The sequence below is a fragment of the Passer montanus genome, unplaced genomic scaffold (genome assembly GCF_014805655.1).
Source record: "Passer montanus isolate IOZ18808 unplaced genomic scaffold, ASM1480565v1 scaffold27, whole genome shotgun sequence".
Lineage (NCBI taxonomy): Eukaryota > Metazoa > Chordata > Aves > Passeriformes > Passeridae > Passer > Passer montanus.
In genome coordinates this window covers 333,848-351,834 of record NW_024367372.1, presented here as the reverse complement: position 1 = coordinate 351,834, position 17,987 = coordinate 333,848, and the positions used below count along the sequence as shown (strand labels likewise).

Here is a 17,987-nt window from a genome sequence, read left to right as displayed (position 1 = left end):
CAAAAAGAAGGAAAAGTCCTGTTAGTCCATCCTCCACTCCAAAGGGAAGAGAGAGGAGAGAGAGACAGAGATGTCTTACATGATGAATAATACGTCCTGTTAGTCCATCCTCCACTCCAAAGGGAAGAGAGAGAGACAGAGATGTGTCTTACATGATGAATAAAATGTTCATAAGAGCATGAGGACTGTTTTTGGGGTTTTTTTACAGGCTGCTCCCCTTTATTTCTCTTCATTGTTATTGCATTGCATCTGTGGTAACACATTGTAATTAAAAAAAGTCCTTGCCAAATGCCACCTGTCACCCTCTTTCTTTCAAAGTGAGCAGTTTTTGATTTTTGATAGCCATGATTTTGAGTAGGTTATTTCAGTTGATTACTGAAATGTATTTCAAGTACCTGAAGACTTGGTTCATTTTGGCCTCTTCATGTGGATATGTCATCAGCCTTCTGGATAAGCCTGGCTCTGTGCTGAAGGTTGAGTGTTACTGGTAAAACATCTAGATCTGCTTTGTCTGATTTTTTTTGTTCCCTTCCTATAGCCTAATAGCTTTAACTTCAGAAAATGGCAGCCTCTGGTTCGTGAAGTTTTATTCCAGATTTTCTGAAATACTGAAAGAAGGAAAAAAAATGTGTTAGACTAACTCACTCGTAAGGCTCTCCCTGCATTTTGGTTAGGATTGCTCTTGTAACTCAGTGACTGGATATCCAGTATGACTTTGGAACAGAGCAACCTCCATATGTTTTGCTGTGAGAACACTTTTGTAATTTAAAAATTAAGATCAACTGTCTATCAATGCAAATCTGTGAATTGGCTCCACTGTTGTTCTGTGCTAGTAAAAAGGCATTTTGAAAATAGAGGACTTTTCTGTCCTCTTAGCTAGATCCTTGTTTGGGAGAGCAGCTGTTGATTCTTGTGCATATTTTCAGTTCAGAAATACTTTTTCTTTTTGTCTGCATGTTTAACCTTTGCAAATTCGTGCAGGTTAAGCAATTAAAATAAAGGACATTTACAAAGTTTTCTTGGTTACTTAAGGAAACTCTAATGCCTGGATTTCAAAGACTGGAAGTGTACCCTGGGTAACTTTTGTATTTGGACCATACAATAAGAAGTGCCTTAGGCAGTTGTTAGCAAGGACCTTGCAAGTGAATGATAACATGAAAATTTGAGAAATTGCTGTTTTTCCAAGTTAAATGCTTGCTTTTCTGTGATGTAATCACAAAATCTTATTCTTTTACAGTTACTCAATAGCAAGAAAAGACATTAAGGAGTTAGATCTTCAAAACTTACCAAAATCAGAGTCCTCTCCTAAAAAAGGTAATTTAGAATAAATTCTAGGTGTTTAAAATAAGTAATTTCATACAAAGGTTCGTTCAACATTTGCTGATAAATGATGACCTGTTGATTTCTGATAATTGCTCTTGGATATTTTGTAAACAATTTTAAGTGGGAGAAGTTAGAGAAACTTTGGATATAACTTTGTCTAGTAGAAATCTTCTGTATTTGATTTTTGTTTCATTACTTTGATCCAGTCGAAATTTGTGGAAAATGAATAGAATATTTTCAGTGTAATCTGTTTGACATGTCATTGAGCAGTGGAATATGTAGTTACCTCTCCTAATGCTAAAATTTTTTGCTATTGCTCAAAACACTCTGTTTACTTTAAAAATACCCAGACAGCAGGGTGTAAACAACATAACAACAACAGTGTGTGATTAATATTTAATTAAAAAATATAATTACAGAGTTGGATGGATGGATGGATAGATGACATGGATACCAGAATCCATCAAAACATTAAATGTGTTAAGAAGAAATGTTTTGATTTTATTTATTTAAAATTATGATTAAAAAATGCCACCCAACAAAAGAGAAATCTCCACTCAACAACAGTATCTGGTTTGAGTAAAGGTGTGCAGCAGCTCCTTAACAAGTGAAGATTTAAAATGCTTCAAAGGAAAGGTTGAGGTGGTTTTGGTTGATTTGTCTAATATTACATGATTTCTCTTCTACTTTGTTCTTAATAGCTGTTTCACAGTACAAGAACTTTGGAACAGCCAAAAAAAATAGCAGATGCCAGGTTTGAGATAAATTGAAGAAAGGGACTTTTTTTCCCTGTGCAGAACATAATTGAGTTGTGACATTCCTTGCTACAAGGGAATGTTTTGGAACCAAAGGTACTAATGGTTTATGGTTAAAAAAAAAAAAAGAGTTGAGACCTATGTCTGGAGGTTTTTCTGTCAGCAGTGTTAAAACTGGTGCCCTTTCTTCTCTGGTAACACTGAACAGTTCATTGCAGTATGTTCTTCTTTTGGGTGTTTTTCTGGCTCCTTTATTAAAGTCTTTTATTGTGACTGAGGGGCAGATTTTGGGGTTATCTGGGTTTGTTTTGCTTTGTTGTTTTCCACCCTTGGAGCACCTCTTAAAGAAAAAGAATTTGAGGTATTTCCATTTTACAAATGTAACTTGTGCCTGTCCCATCACTCCTTTGCTCACTAACATGTTTTCCTTCTGTTGCAAACATTAATGTCAAATCTCTTTGGGCAGTGCTCTCTTTTATTTTCTTTTTTTTTTAATCTAAAACATGATATTTTGGAAAGAGCAGAGTAAGCCATAGTGTTTGATCTGTGATGGATTCATTGCATTTAAGTTGGTGTTGTGAGTTACAAGAAGGTGAAAAGGAAATAAGAAATGTTTTGTGCTGAGAATGCTGCAGAGGAGGTAAAGCCAGGGCCCTTTCCTCCCTAGGGCTACAGGAGGCAAGCACCTTTCTCAGCACCAAGGGAGTTCCTCGGAACTGGAAAATGGACATCAGTGAAATCCTGGAGTCCTCCAGCAGTGATGAGGAGGATGGAGCTGCTGCAGAAACTGATGAAGAGGAGCCAAAAAGAGAAGAGAAAACAGAAGAAGTAGCGGTGAGTCTGGACAATTTCAGCCATTTTTGGACAAGCTCAGTCATTTTTCAGGGATAATTTAATGACTTGCTTGCCTGAAAATCCTGCACCTTCCATACTGTTCTCAGACTCAGCTCACTTCAGTGACTTTTCAGTCCTGCTCATTTTGTCTCTGCTACAGTTGTATCTCTTGGGATTTGTGAGCAGTGGCAAGTTGTCTCCTGTTACCTGTTGAGGAAACTGGACACAAATCTCAGAAGCTAAATTCAAGGCAGAAAAGAGTGAAAGTGGGTCCAGAGAAAAGGCAAAACCAAAAAGCTTACATTGAGCCTAATAGTAGTAATTCCACCTTAAATAGAGTATCTATGTATTTTTCTTTTGTAATTTCCTTTTGTATTTTTCTTTGTATGTGTCAGAAATCTAGATATTAGGAATTTTAAACTTTCTATACTAAAAAACACAAACCCTCAAGAGAACACTGCATTTGACCTGAACCCACAGAGAAAGATTCCAAAATTAATAAACAACACTAAAATTACGAGTATATAATTTAAATAAAAACTTGTAATATAACAAAAGAATTTAAAGTTTTAAAATACAGCAATATATTTATATAAAACAAAATAAAAATTTTAAAAGCTGATCCTTAATGAATTTAACTAATATTTTATAATTAAACAAAAAAGCCCTCATTGTGGACTTTAAATAACTAAAGATTAAGCTAAAAATAAGAATAATTTAAATATAATTTCCTAATTAAATAATTTAACCTTAAAAATCTAAAATTACGAGTATATAATTTAAATAAAAACTTGTAATATAACAAAAGAATTTAAAGTTTTAAAATACAGCAATATATTTATATAAAACAAAATAAAAATTTTAAAAGCTGATCCTTAATGAATTTAACTAATATTTTATAATTAAACAAAAAAACCCTCATTGTGGATTTTAAATAACTAATGATTAAGCTAAAAATAAAAATAATTTAAATATAATTTCTTAGTTAAAGAACTTAACCTTAAAAGAACCTCATAAAAATAATTAACCATTTTACAGCTTATTAATAAAATTGAACTCACATGCGTGTCGGTTATATGAAAGTAACTTGTTTCAGAAGACAGTAGTGTGATTTTAAAAAAAGACAAAAATTTCAAACAAAAGCAGGAGGTTGAGTGAAACCATGAGCTGATTCACAGGGCAGTAAATGCTGCTGAGGAGCAGTACAGGACAGACCTTGTGCCTGTTAGGTTGGGAATCACAGAGTGATGTGGTGGATGGACTTCGTGTCTGACGTGCTCTCGCTTGTCCAGACTGGGAGAGGAATTCATGGAGAGCAGCCCTGTGGAGAAGAAGGGCTTGGGGCTTCTGGTGGATAAAAGGCTGGATATGAGGCAGCAGTGAGCACTCGTGGCTCAGAAACTGAGCGTGTCCTGGGCTGCCTCACAAGGGATTGTCCCTTTGCTCCCCTGAGACCCCGCTGGAGCCCTTTGTGCAGCCCCGGGTCTCAGCACAGCAGGGACCTGGAGGAGACCAGGAAACTGCTCCAGGGATGGAGAGCAGGGGGGCATCACCTGGAGGAGCCTCTGGGAGAGACCTGAGAGCCCTTTCTGGACCTTCTCCAGCCCCTGGAGAGCTGGAGAGGGGCTTTGGACAAGGACAAGAGGGAAAGGCTTTAGAGTGAGTGATTTAGGTTAGACATCAGGAAGACATTCTTGGCTGTGAGGGTGGGCAGGCCCTGGCACAGGTTGCCCACAGAAGCTGTGGCTGCTCCATCCCTGGAATTGTTCCAGGCAAGGTTGGACAGGGCTTGGAAGAACCTGTTTTGGGGGAAGGTGTCCCCATGCAGGGAGTTAGATCTTTAAGGTCCAGCCCCAGGAGAGCTGGAGAGGGGCTTTGGACAAGGACAAGAGGGAAAGGCTTTAGAGTGAGTGATTTAGGTTAGACATCAGGAAGACATTCTTGGCTGTGAGGGTGGGCAGGCCCTGGCACAGGTTGCCCACAGAAGCTGTGGCTGCTCCATCCCTGGAATTGTTCCAGGCAAGGTTGGACAGGGCTTGGAAGAACCTGTTTTGGGGGAAGGTGTCCCCATGCAGGGAGTTAGAGCTGGGTGATCTTTAAGGTCCCTTCCAACCTTTAAGGTTCCTTCCAACCCATATCATGGAATGCAATTCCATGATTCTCATAATAACAGTTTTTTCTGCTTTCGAGTATTTAAAGTGGCTCCTTTTGCACGAAGTTAGCCAGTTTCCTCATGTCATCAGAACTGCTTTTACGGAATTCTCTTCTATTTCTGCTCCCTGCTTGTAACCTGGATGTTGGATTTAGAAGCATGGGCGGAGGTGGGGGGCGGGGAGGGGAGGCACTGCGGGATTTATTTGTTTCCCCACCGCGCCATTCTCACAATACACCCCAAAAACACGAACCGCGAGCCCCCGGCGCGGCCTGTGCGTGTCGGCAGGAAGGTCAAAGGCCGCTTCCCTTTCCCCCCGCCTTCCCTTCCCTTCCCTTCCCACACGGAATGGCCGATGGCGCTTGGCGGCCTCGCCGTTCCCCGGGCAACCGGAGCGGGCGCGGCGCAGGCGCGGGGAGCGGCCGCGGGAGCCGGGGCTGGCCGGGGGCTCGGAGATGGGCTGGCCCTTCCTCCGCCTTTCATCTAATGCCTCGCGTTCTCCTTAGCCTTACTAGTTCGTTTGATTAGTTTTTTAATTTTTTAATTTTTTTTTTTAATTTTTTTTTTTAATTTTTTTTTTTTTTTCCGTGCGGAAGAGAATGTAAGTAATGCCGGTTAACCGCGGCCGCCGCGCGGGGAGAGAGAGCGAACGCGAGCGAATATTTTGGAAGTCAGGCTGAAAATATGTCCAGGCAGTGGGCAGATTAGATAGAAAGGAAGTAAAACCATTTTACGTTTGAAAGAATGCAGCTGCTAGGTAAGGATCGGGTGCTTGAATCCGTGATGTGAGCGTGGTGCTTGGGGATGGGGGTTTGACTTGGGTTTCTGATCTGGGAACTGTCTGGTGGAGCTTGCAGCCAGAGATCTTTCCAGGTAAAAATAAATTTTAAAAAAGACAATAAAAATCTGGTTTTAGGTAGGAATTTTATGCTCGGATGTCAGTGTTTTGGAAAATGGAGTAGATGTCTGTGTAAGAGTAATGGTATGATAAGATAAACCTGAGATAAATGTGTGCAGAAATGTAAAATCCTCTGGGTTTTTTCCCCCTCTGTTTGCAGTGAAAAAGACTGAATAGGCCACATTTTGCGGGGTGTGAACTGTTGCAGGCTGTATTGCTCTGTCTGTTTTAACATTGGTTAAAATTTCAGAGTATCAGTCACTGAAAATCAAGGATTGCTGTACTAGTTTTCTAGTATCCATTTTTATTATCATTTTTCATGCCTATTGCATAAAATGCTGTGTGTTTCAAACAAAGAAGGGGGAGGGGGAAGCTTGGTGATTTAAAAAAAAAAAAAAAGAAGCATTCCTGTAAAAGAAATAGAGATTATTTTTAAAGAAAGATGTTAATGTAAAATAGTGAAGCAAAGGATTCCAGACAGGTGGATGTGCTGATAGGAGAAGCTGTGGAATCCATTATTTCCAGGTGACAAGTAGGAATGTAAGGTGAGCATCTTCATGCTGAAGCTGTGTAGCAGAGGGTAGATATGAATCTTTTTAGATAATGTCAGAGCAGAGCTGACATGATGGCCCATTAAGTCAAATTACTGGTTCAGCTGTTAAAATACATATTTTTAATTGTGGGCCGTGCTAGATATTGCAACAGACAACGTTCAGGGAATTTAAGGAATTTCTGGTTTTTTCCTTAGAAAGGCAGTAATACTAGCTGCAGAGAGATTCGACAAGTGAGTGATTGGGGTTTTTTTTGCCTGTATTTGAATACAGATGTTGAATTACTGAAATTTTACAGAGTGCTTCCTTTTATTAATCAAGGTCAAAAATTGCTTCTGTCCATCCTCTCCCAGAATATTCTCAGTGGGCTTTTTGTTTTAGAACTGTAATTAGTTATATTATTAGAGATGGGATTGAAATTATTAAAAATACCTTTTTATTTTCTCCCCCCATTCCCATCTTTTGGTTTGCACAGCAGCTTTGCTGACAAGGCCTGTCCAGCTGCTGCCCAGCCATGATAGGCCATCATTAAATAATCAAATGGACACAGACCTACTTAATGTATAATCACAAGATAAAGTTAGTCAGAAAAGTCTAATTCTGGCATGGAAAGGATCCTATTTTTCTGAAGTAGAATCTTTTATAATGATAATGGAGTAGAGATATCTGCTGTAGCTGGTGTCATTAGATCCTGCCATTTTTCCAGTAGCTGGCTTAAAAATCTGCTACTTTATTTTGACAGAAACTATCTTTCTAAGTGTGGTGCCTTTTGTGACACCTTCAAGAGGTGGTAGAGTTGGTACCACCAGGTTTCCAGGCTTTACATGGCTTTTGTAAGCTAAGGAGGGGGAACAAACATGGGGTTGGTTTGGTGCTCCTCCTCCTCACCCGTGGTGAGTGACTTGTGTGGTCCAGAGTTGACTGGGAAGGAGGACAATGTGGAAATTGCTTGTCATGGATTCTAACAGGGATTGCATTACACAGAGCTACTCAGCATGTTCAAATTGCTGAAATTTTGGTGATACATGGTGCAACTCAGGATTATTTTCCATTAGCCATTAAGATTTTAATATCACATTTCATAAAAAATTTTTAAAATCCATAGGTATTATAAAAATAAATTATTGACTGAATGAAAATTAAAAGAATCATTCAATTAATTTGAATCCAGATAAAAATCTGAATATTTCTTTTACTTCTTACCCACTTTTCAACATGTCAGAAGAAGATAGTGTTTGAGGGTACATTTGGCAATCTATGCACTGCAGCTAAAAGGAAAGAGAAAATCTTAACTCCAGTATCTCCACATGGAAACAAAAGCTTTTGGAATACTGAACATTACCTGATTTTTATTCAAAACAAGTTGTATCTACTGCTGTATTTGCTTGTCTTGAAGTTGATCTATCAGGGAAGAAGAATGTAATCTAAACATAAAGTAGTGAGGCAAAGGATTCCAGACAGGTAAATGTGCTGGTAGGAGAAGCTGTGGAATCCACCATGATCCATCACATTTGATTCTCAAGCTGAAATATTGAAATACTCCCTGTTTTACCAGGGGATGTGTAAGCAGTATTTGGATTTGGCTCTGTCTCCCTGTGAGCCATTCTGATTCCATTAGAATGAAGATCTTAACGTGCAGTTATTTCAAATATCTTCTCAGTACCTCTTCTTAACAGATACATTCACTTAAAACCAGAGTAAAGGCAAGGAATTTCTTCAGAAAAAAATTCCAGCTAGCTGGCCTCCATGGCTCATTGTGGGAAGAGTTGTGGCACCTCCAGGTGTTTGCTAAGAGGGATTTTCTTCAAGGCTTGTTTCTGACAGTCACCTGGAGGATGCATGTGTAGCATGTTTAATGGGGTGCATTCATTTAACCTTTTTAAGGTTCTGCATCACAACAGCATCAAAAAAATCAGTCACAGTTGCTTTACATTGTTGAAAAGGGAAGATGCCAGAGGCATTTTCCAATGTTCCTATTCTGAAAATAAGCAAGGATTTCAGTTCTCATGGTAAGTTATTTCCATATATTTTATTAGCATTAAGTCCATAAAGGAAGGATGAGAAATCCATGATGTGTTTTAGGAGGCTTGAAATTCCTACAAATAATCAGTAGTCAACTATTAAAATATTTACATTTTGCTTCAAAATAATTCTTGTTCCCTGTGTAGGCTTTGCTCTAAGTAACTGTGGGAGATCACATAAAATCATACCCAAATTGCCATGTCTGTTGCAACCTATTTGTATTTTAAAATAACATTGAAATAGCTGACTCTGAAAGTTCAATACAGGAAAAGAGTCATTTCAAAGTTAATGAAGGGTGATATCCAGAAAGGAGTGGTTTATTAGATACTAAGAAAAAATTATTTCCTGTGAGGATGCTGAGGCCCTGGCACAGGTGCCCAGAGAAGCTGTGGCTTCCCCATCCCTGGGACTGTCCAAGGCCAGGTTGGATGGGGCTTGGAGCAGCCTGGGATAGTGGAAGATGTCCCTGCCCATGGCAGAAGATGGAACAAGATGCTTTTTTAGGTCCCTTCCAATTCAAACCATTCTAAGATTCTGTGATTTATATATATAAAACCCCCCAAGCAGCTGTGATGTGTAATGCACAGAATAGCCTTTAAAAATAGCTAAACATTGATTAGCTAATCCTCCTTGTCATGCATGTGTGCATTTGTAGGAGTTCTGGCTACTGTGAAGCACAGCCTGCATCATGCCATGCACAAATGCTCTTTAAAGACTTCCTTGCTCACAGTTTTATGCAAAGAGGCATTCTCAGAATGTCACTCCAAGAGAAGTTGCAAACTGAGGCACGGCTCTGGAGTGAGTCATTGTTGGTTTGTGGAATTTATGGTTTCTTGTTGGTACAAATTAACATTTTAAGACCATGCTCATCTCCACGTGGTTTAAAGCTGTTAACTTGTTGCAATCAGTTTAATTCTTGTCATTTCCTTAATTAGTTTTCAAGCTTGGCATTAGAAAGCAAATGTGCAAGTGATGAAATCTCATTGAAGTACTGTGAAGCAACAAAATTACATTTACTGTAATTCTGGCATCTTGTCTTGATCATCTCTTCCTCTGAACTCCAAATCCTGTGTATGCTGCTCTTCCTCTTCACCTGCGTTTCTTTCACAGAAGCATTTATGGTCTTGTCAGTCTATTTATAACATAAAAGAAAGATCTGTCCCTGGTAGCTCCACCTCAGATTGCCTCAGTTCAGGGTGTACGTGCTTGGAGGTAGAGATTCATTCTTTCTTTTGTAGAAGAAACTATTTCATCCTTTGTGCTCCCTCTCAGCTCTAAAGGTTGGCACCCACAGAAGCTTTAACATCTTCCTGTAGAGTAAATGATGAGTCAGGATAGCAGAGCCACATTCTTGTTGAAAATCATGCTAAGGACAGAGGCAAAGCTCATGGTGAATTAGGTGGCTCGAAACCAAATGAAGCAAAACCAGGTACAAGTGTTGTACACATTTCTGTGTGCTTCATGCTGCTGGTGCTTACCAGATAGTTTTAGAAAATACATTAATTCTGTTAATGTTGTTTGGAAGACCATAAGAAATGGAGATGGGAACATCTCCATTATACAAAGATAAAAAGATAATGTTCATGGTCAATTTTATTGTTTTACTGTTTCCAGTGTTCCCTAACAGATGTGGCCTGCTTGTCAGAAAGATGAAAGAAAATCTCAAACTCATAAAATTTCAATCTTTTAATTAGAAAAGAGGCATCTTAGAGATTTTTATTTATTTTCATTCAAATGAAATTCAGCCTCTCCTCCTGAAACTAAAATGTTTTTCTCATGTTGCATTTAGCTGTGAGTGTTGGATGAAAGGTCTCAGTTTTGAACTCTTGCAGCTTAAAATTTTTATGTTGTTTTGCTTCTCACTTGGACTTACCTTTGGCTATAGTCTCCCCCTTTTTTGCAACATCTGTATAAGAAAAAAATGAAATGGAGAGACAGAAATCTCTTCAGTAACTGGTTTTAAACAATTATCACTGTGAACTTAGTTATGCCCAGTCTAAAATGGGCACAAATGTCTGGACAGTAGCAATGAGTTTTGGAGAGCAGCACTGCCATCCTGGTTCCTGCTGGAAAGCAGTGCTGGGAATTTCAGCTCTCCATTTGCTCTCTGATGGTGATCACAGATTGTGGCATCAGCATTTCTCAGATGTTTCCTTGATTTGGGTGCAGATTTACAGCAGCTTAGATGAACCCTCATAGCAGGGGGGTTGGGACTAGATGGTCTTTAAGGTCCATTCCACCAAACCCATTCTATAATTTTATGACAGCTGATATATTTAAAGTAAAACTTGCTCAGAACAGCAGACACCCTTTGGAATTCTTTAATGTCCAATTCCAAACAGATAACCCTGGTAAAAAAACGACATCTTATCCTCATGTTGCAGTAAGCATATCCAGGAAGGGTTGGTCTTTCTCATTTTGGCCAGAAGCAAAAGAACAGCTGATCCACAAAATGTATTCTGTGGTGGCAGTCACTCAGAGCTTTCTCAAGTGACTTCTCAGAAGGATGTGCTGCCTGTTCTGGCATCAGTACCAGGCACAGTTCAGACTCCCTCTGTCCAGGGGCTCACACACCACCAACAGAGAGAAGCAGGTGCAGACTTTGGGGTGTCTCACACAGGTGGATGCTTATTGCAGCCAGGTTTTATGCCCCCACCCTGTAACACTTTTTATCTTCCCTTTTTGCTTTTCAGCTGAAAGTACTTAGTATCAGTGGAAGGGCTAAATTCTGGCTGCAAGATGGCTGTTTTAACATGCATTTCTGCTGTTCTGACCCACAGTTCTGGTTTGGCTTTGTGCCCACACAGAAGAAATGGCTTTAATTCAGCTATTCAGAAGTATTTCTGGATGTTTACTGTTATTAGATGTATTTAGTTTGCACAGTTTGAGCTGTATTGCCTTCAGCCAGTAAACATTACGGTAGATGGTAGAAATTTCTCGATCTTGAAGTTATTTTGCAGTCTGGATGGAGAGAAAAAAGCTGTGGTTTCTATAGCAATACTTCACTTGATAACCTGGAAGAGCATGCTAATTCTATAGATAACTGTTTCTCCTTATATAATCCCTGTGATGTGCTGAGCAAATGGTAACTGATGCTGTACAGTGTTATGATTACACATTTAATTTCCTCCAATTATTCCAGAAGAAAAATTAGTGAAGTAAGACACAGATATTGTCTCTGCCTGATTGTAGCTGAGCCCTGTTGGGTTTAGAAGCTCAGAATTCAGTGAAGCAGGCAGGGCTGGGATTCATTCTGATGCTGGGCAGATTGCTGGTTAGCAAGGCACTAGCATGTACATCCCCATTTCCCTGCCTATCTCCTTGCCTTGAAGCTTAAAGTTTACAGAATGCAGAGATGACTGAAATGTAAATTGTTGTTCTGGTTTCCTTCTGGAACTGCTTGTCACTTTCCTGTTATTTTTAATAATGTAATGATAAGATTTTCTGACACGTACTGTACGTCTTTCCTTCAAGACAGCTGCAGCCTGCCTTGTGCAAACTGCCAGGCTGGCAGGAAGAAAGTGGCATGTAGAAAGCAGTGCAGGGAAAATGGTTTGGGTTTTTTTTGGTTTTTTTTTTTGGTCTCTGCTGGAATCTCAAAATTCCATGAAGATATGTAGACATTATTTCCTCTGCCAGTCCCTTCCACACCTCCTCCCCCCAATAAATTTACTTTATTTTAATTCATTTTCACTGGAAGAAAAGGAATATCTCTATTTCACGCTGTGGATTTCTTACGATAAATTTATCTCATAGTGTTTATCTCTTTCAGGCTTTAAGTTGTAAAGATGAAACTAAGGAATTTATAGTAATAAGAAATTACAGAAGTGACATTAAAGGTGTTTCCAAATATAAGCTGAAATCTAGTATTGGAGTTTAATTACAAAACAAATACTGTCTGGAGCATCTCCAACAGGTACTGTTGGAGAAAGAATTGTTCTTCAGCCTGAGCTAAAGCTGGGATAAGGAAAATGAGTTAAACAAAAAAGCCCCAAACAAACAGAAAGAACCCAACCAAAAAACCCCTGGAATTCCTGTGAATTCTTTCAGTCTTGTAAATACCAGACCTCTTCTGTGTTAGGCAGGTATGCTGCGTGTATTAGTGTTTTCATTTTGAGTGTCACTCATTCATTCTGTCATGGACTGATGCTTTCCCTGACCTGCATTTTCTTCTTTTCCTCCTGAGGTACCACTTCAGGCTTCCTGAGTAAATTTTGTTTTCTGCCTATTTCACCATTACATGGGTTCAGGGCCAAATGGGAAGTGGTTTGGGTTTAGTTCTTGCTCTTATGCTTTTGTACAAATAAATGGTTACTTTACATATTTGCTGTTTTCATTTATGACTGCATTTATTTTCACAGCCTGAGGAAGAGCTTGATCCTGAAGAGAGGGACAACTTCCTCCAACAGCTTTACAAGTTTATGGAAGACAGAGGTACCACTGAATTTTCTTCTTTTTTTTTATCTCCAGTCCACTTCTTTAATGGCACAGCACTCAAAGGGAACTCAAATCCTCCCTGAGGTGTTTTGGTTTTGTTTTGCTTTCACAAAGCCTTTTTTATGTTCACAACGCCTGTTAAATAAGCCCTTGGTTGATTTCTGGTTGTGACAGCCATGGCTGAGAGCTCTGCTGCTGTTAATCCCAGGCTGGAAGCTGTGGAGTCTGTCCATGGATGGTGAAATATGGAGATGTGCCATCCTCTAATCTCTATGCACAAATGGAGCAGTGATACCTGAAGAGACAACTCAAAAGATTCTCTTTTATCCTGTAGCTGCAACAAGAAAATAGTGTGTTTTAAACATCTGTCTTTACAGAATTAAGTGAGACTTAATAAATTAGAATAGTTGAGGTCTTGGTTTCAGAGCTGTATCAGAAGTGCACATGCTCTGCACAGGGAGCAAGATGTACCTGCTGACTTGGGAGAGCTGCTGTTGCATAAGGCATTTGCAGTTGTGATGAGACTGACATGAAAATGGAAGCTTTTATGCTCCTTTTAAAAATCTATGTTCAAGCCTGCAGAGTTTCATCTTTTGGAGTATATTGGTTTGATAAATTTTACTCAAGAAGTCACCACTTCAATCCTGTATCTCAAATAACATTTTCATCCTGCAGGAGCCTTGGTGTGGAGGTAGATTATAGGTGTAACTACTGCCCTTTTCCCTTTTCATCTTTCTTTTCTCTTGACAGCAGCTACCTGAATGATATTTCCATAGCAGCACAGAGTGCAGCAAATGTTGATGTATTAGAATTTGAAATGACCAGAGCTAAGGGTAAAACATGAAGTACTTGCAGAGTCTGAATATTTGCCCCTTGCTTTTTTTTAGGGGGGCAGGTTGTTAAAATTAATGGGGAAATCAAGCTGCCTTTGTAAAAGAGGGTCTGTATGCCTTCTAAGGAGGTGTCTTCTAGACCACAGAATCTTAAAAGAACAAGCCAAAAGCTGTTCAATGTTGCCAGTTCTTATCATGGGGCTGGAATTGAGCGTGTATTATGGCAAAGTGTTCTGGAGCTCATCCAATATAATTTTGAAGGCCTCCTGTGTATATAATCAATGTTTCTGGAGAATAAGCTGCCTTAGGGGAATAAAAGGCTAAGCTGAGGAGAAAAAAAAAATCATTCTGCTGCTGGGCTAATCCAGAGTTTTCCTTTCATGTAGCCTGATTGTTCCCACTTTCCTGTTTTCTTGCTTTCTCATTCTCTTTCTTAAACACTCACAGACTACAAAACCAGTAGGGCTATCAGGACCTTGTGAAGGTAGAAGAAGAAAGCATTTGTGTGCTGAATTTGAAGACTCAGTCCATGAAATGTTCTTTAAGCCAGTATGTGGATTGAGCAATGTGCAGGACTTCTTCAGGACTTCCCCTTGCCTGTTTGCTTTTTATTTTCCTTCTCCATCCTTATAACAAGATTTCTGTTCCCACCAGATTTGTTCTACATTCTGTTCTCTCAGTATAAATGTTTTGATTCATGGAATCATGACAGTATTCCCAAAGTCCTATAAAATTATTTTAATGATTCCAAATATAATTGCATGAAGATGAGGGAAGATACAAAGCAGCAGGGAAGAGGTTTGGTATTCTTCCTTGCTGGGAGGATTATTGTCTACGTATGCAGCCACTTGCCCTAAGTCACTTCTGGTTTCTCCTTCTGCAGATAATTACTGCTCTTTATGTCACTGCCACTCAGCTGATCTGAGATTTTTTCTTTTCCCTGGAACTGTCCCAGATATTCATGTCCTGTCAGGTCCTTGTGCTTTTCCACATTCTGAAAATTTTCCTGAGTGTCTCTTCCTAATCCAACATCTCTGCTTGTTCCTCGTTCCTTTCAGCCCACGGTGGTTTTAGTTAATCTCTTCACACACAGTTCTGTTCCAGCATTCCTCAGGTGTTCTCTGGAGCTTCCTGCAGTTCTGGCTGTCCTCCCTGCTCACGAGAGGAGCAGTGGGATGCAGCCTGGTGGATAGGGGTTCTTAATAAACCTGGGAGGCTGATAAACCACCCAGAGATAAGGATGCGTTCAAAACAGGGTGAAGCCTTAACTGACTGCTCACGAGAGGAGCAGTGGGATGCAGCCTGGTGGATAGGGGTTCTTAATAAATGTGGGACCTGATAAACCACCCAGAGATAAGGATGCATTCAAAACAGGGTGAAGCTTTAACTGGTCATTGGAATTTACTGACTTGGGAGCATACCTCAATCCATTTAATACAGATTTTAAAATGCAGAGGAATACTTGTAGTGAAATGTGTGCTAAAGGTATGGAAGAGACATCTTGCTGTTCTTTGGGATAACTTGTTTCTGTTTTGTTTTATTCAGGTACTCCTATCAATAAACCACCAGTTCTGGGCTACAAGGACCTTAACCTCTTCAAACTTTTTAGGCTGGTTTATCAGCAGGGTGGGTGTGACAATGTAAGTACTGGATGTTCTCTGAACGAAATATGTCTGTTCATTCATATCTATAAATAGTTGTCCAGGGGATCTGGGGATAGCCCATCCCTGGCAGTGTTCAGGCCAGGCTGGACAGGGCTTGGAACAACCTGGGATAGTGGGAGGTGTCTATGGCAAGGGCTTGGAACTGGATGATTTTTGAGGTCCCTTCCAACCCAAACTGTTCATTGGTTATAAAAGGCTTTGGCTTTTAGCTCTGTTAGATATTATTCCTTAATGTTCTTATTTAACAAAACCTGTAAACTTCCTTTTTTCTTTTTTCCCCTCAAAGATTGAAAGTGGTGCTGTATGGAAGCAAATTTATATGGACCTTGGCATTCCTATTTTGAACTCAGCTGCTTCCTACAACGTAAAAACTGCTTATAGAAAGTAAGTTCTTATATTGGATAGTGGTGAAAGCACTTTTCCTTTCTTTTTCCTAGCTGTAGCTTGTACAATATTCAAGAGGTTTTTGGCAGCTAGAGAGAGCAGTTGATATTCTTCAGTTAATGAACAGTTCTGAGCATTTTCCAGTGCTGATGTGGAGGAAAGGAGGGAGCAGTCAGGGCTGGAAGTTCCTGTTGCTCCAATACATCAGAATTCTGCTCATTTTTTACCAAGAAACTTTCACTTTCCTCCTGTGCTGATGGTATTTCAGAGTACACCACTGAAATTTATAAAATAAGCTTTGGCAGATAGAGTTTTGCAAGTTAAGGCAATTAACAGTAACAGACTCTTTAATCTTTAGATCTCGTATGCATTGAGGAGAATTTTATACCAGTTGCTTTAACTTCATGGAAGGTGTTGACTGAAAAAAGACTTGTTTCAGATTGTACATTTACATGTAATCTTTGCATAATTTGTTTAATAATGGCATTAGGGCTTAACTGTGTGCATTGCTGTGGTGAATGTGAGAGTTATTAAATAGTAAAATCATTACTTACATTGACCAAATGCATAAATCTTTTTCTTCTGACCCTCACTTTTCGGCTGTGTTGTAACTTTTGAATTGGAAACCTTTCAGGAATTACATTTTCCAAGCTCGTTTCCTAGATAAAAACTGTTTTTATTGTTTATCCTCCTGGAAGTTTAACAAGAAACAATTGGGCTTTTTGAGTAAAAGGGAAGAATGAGGTTCTCTTGACTCAAACCTAAGGAAATTTGGAAGTAGGGATGACTAATGACTGAACTCATGCTAATGTCAATGAAGATGACAATGTTGAGGCTCTCTTCAGTGGGATTTGAACTGGGCACATGTTTAAGGTCTGTATTTTACAGAGAAGAGTGTTTATCCTGGAAAGAGTAATTGGTAAATGTGTACTGGGTTGCTGTTAATAGTGGAAATAATGATGATGTTTGGACACATGAAAATGTGTTGTGACAGTGCTAGTGTGTTGTAACTTGCATATTAATTCTTTGAGGACTAAGCTAATTCATGCCTCTCTCACCTATAACTAGATTAGAGTGTGCACAGGCAGTTTCCAGACAACAAGCTCTTGCATGGCATTACTGTCATGAATTCTTAACTGGATGGGGATGAAGTTAAATATGTGGGAAGCACCTCTGTGTACTCTTTTTCAGCATTTGACTTGAAATTGTTTCACTTCAAAATCTTCTCTAGCTTTTATATTTGTATTTGCTTTTATTTGGTTGTTTTTTTTCCTTTATTATTATTTTCCTGAAGTTACTGAGCAGGAAAATAGGTTTTATGCACTTCAATAAATGGAAAATAAAGCATGGAATACAAGTGGGACCTTCCTTGTGTCTGTAGGTATCTTTATGGTTTTGAAGAGTACTGCCGTTCTGCAAACATTCAGTTTAGGACCATCCATCACAATGAACCAAAAGTGGTAGAAGAGACACAGAAACACGTGGAACCAATGGAGGAAAGCGTGAAAGAGGAACAAAAAATGCCCCCAACAGAAGTTAAAAAAGAAGCAGAAGAAAATTATTCCAGCAGTGAAAGTGAGAAAGAAGAAATTGAACTAAGATCCCCAAGGGTGAGTGGATTGAACTGATTTGTGTTTGGTCTTTAACAAAACCCCTTTGTGTAGTGAACAGTTTCCATAATAAGTTTTCCCTGTGGAGCAGCTGCACGTTGGAATTGTTGCACTTGCACAAGTGTGGAGTTCTGTGAGTGTTAACTGATAATTATGTTCTACCTGGACACAGTCAGGTTTGATTATTCCTTCATATTGCACACCTTGCTTGGGATTTGCTCAGGCTCAGTTGGATGTGTTCTGGTTCAGGAATGGCTTGGAGCTGTTCTCATCAGAACAGTGGAACACAGCAGGACAGTCGTGGCTGTGGGAGGGTTTCCACAGGCACATGGAACCTGGAGCCTTCTGGCAAGAAATAGGAATATCAAAAACCTGCTATGCATGTAAGAATCAAAGGAAGACCCATTTCTCTGAGCTAGTTTTTACCACAGTTTCTCTTCTAATAGATTAAACACTCAAATATTAGAGTATGTAGACAAAAGTAGAGGGAGGAACAATTAAGTTTAGCCTTCATTTGTCTCTAA

At 39.4% G+C, this 17,987-nt stretch overlaps 1 protein-coding gene across 3 annotated transcripts in view; it reads left to right on the top strand.

Moving 5' to 3' along the window:
• Positions 1 to 17,987, top strand: part of ARID4A (AT-rich interaction domain 4A) — a 47,932-nt gene that overhangs the window by 18,002 nt on the left and 11,943 nt on the right. For all 3 annotated transcript variants that reach the window (XM_039712772.1, XM_039712770.1, XM_039712771.1), the window contains 6 exons: positions 1,238 to 1,314; positions 2,746 to 2,912; positions 12,897 to 12,969; positions 15,351 to 15,445; positions 15,756 to 15,853; positions 17,235 to 17,463. In XM_039712772.1, the coding sequence (XP_039568706.1) occupies positions 1,238 to 1,314; positions 2,746 to 2,912; positions 12,897 to 12,969; positions 15,351 to 15,445; positions 15,756 to 15,853; positions 17,235 to 17,463 (739 nt within the window). The remainder of the gene's footprint in view (positions 1 to 1,237; positions 1,315 to 2,745; positions 2,913 to 12,896; positions 12,970 to 15,350; positions 15,446 to 15,755; positions 15,854 to 17,234; positions 17,464 to 17,987) is intronic.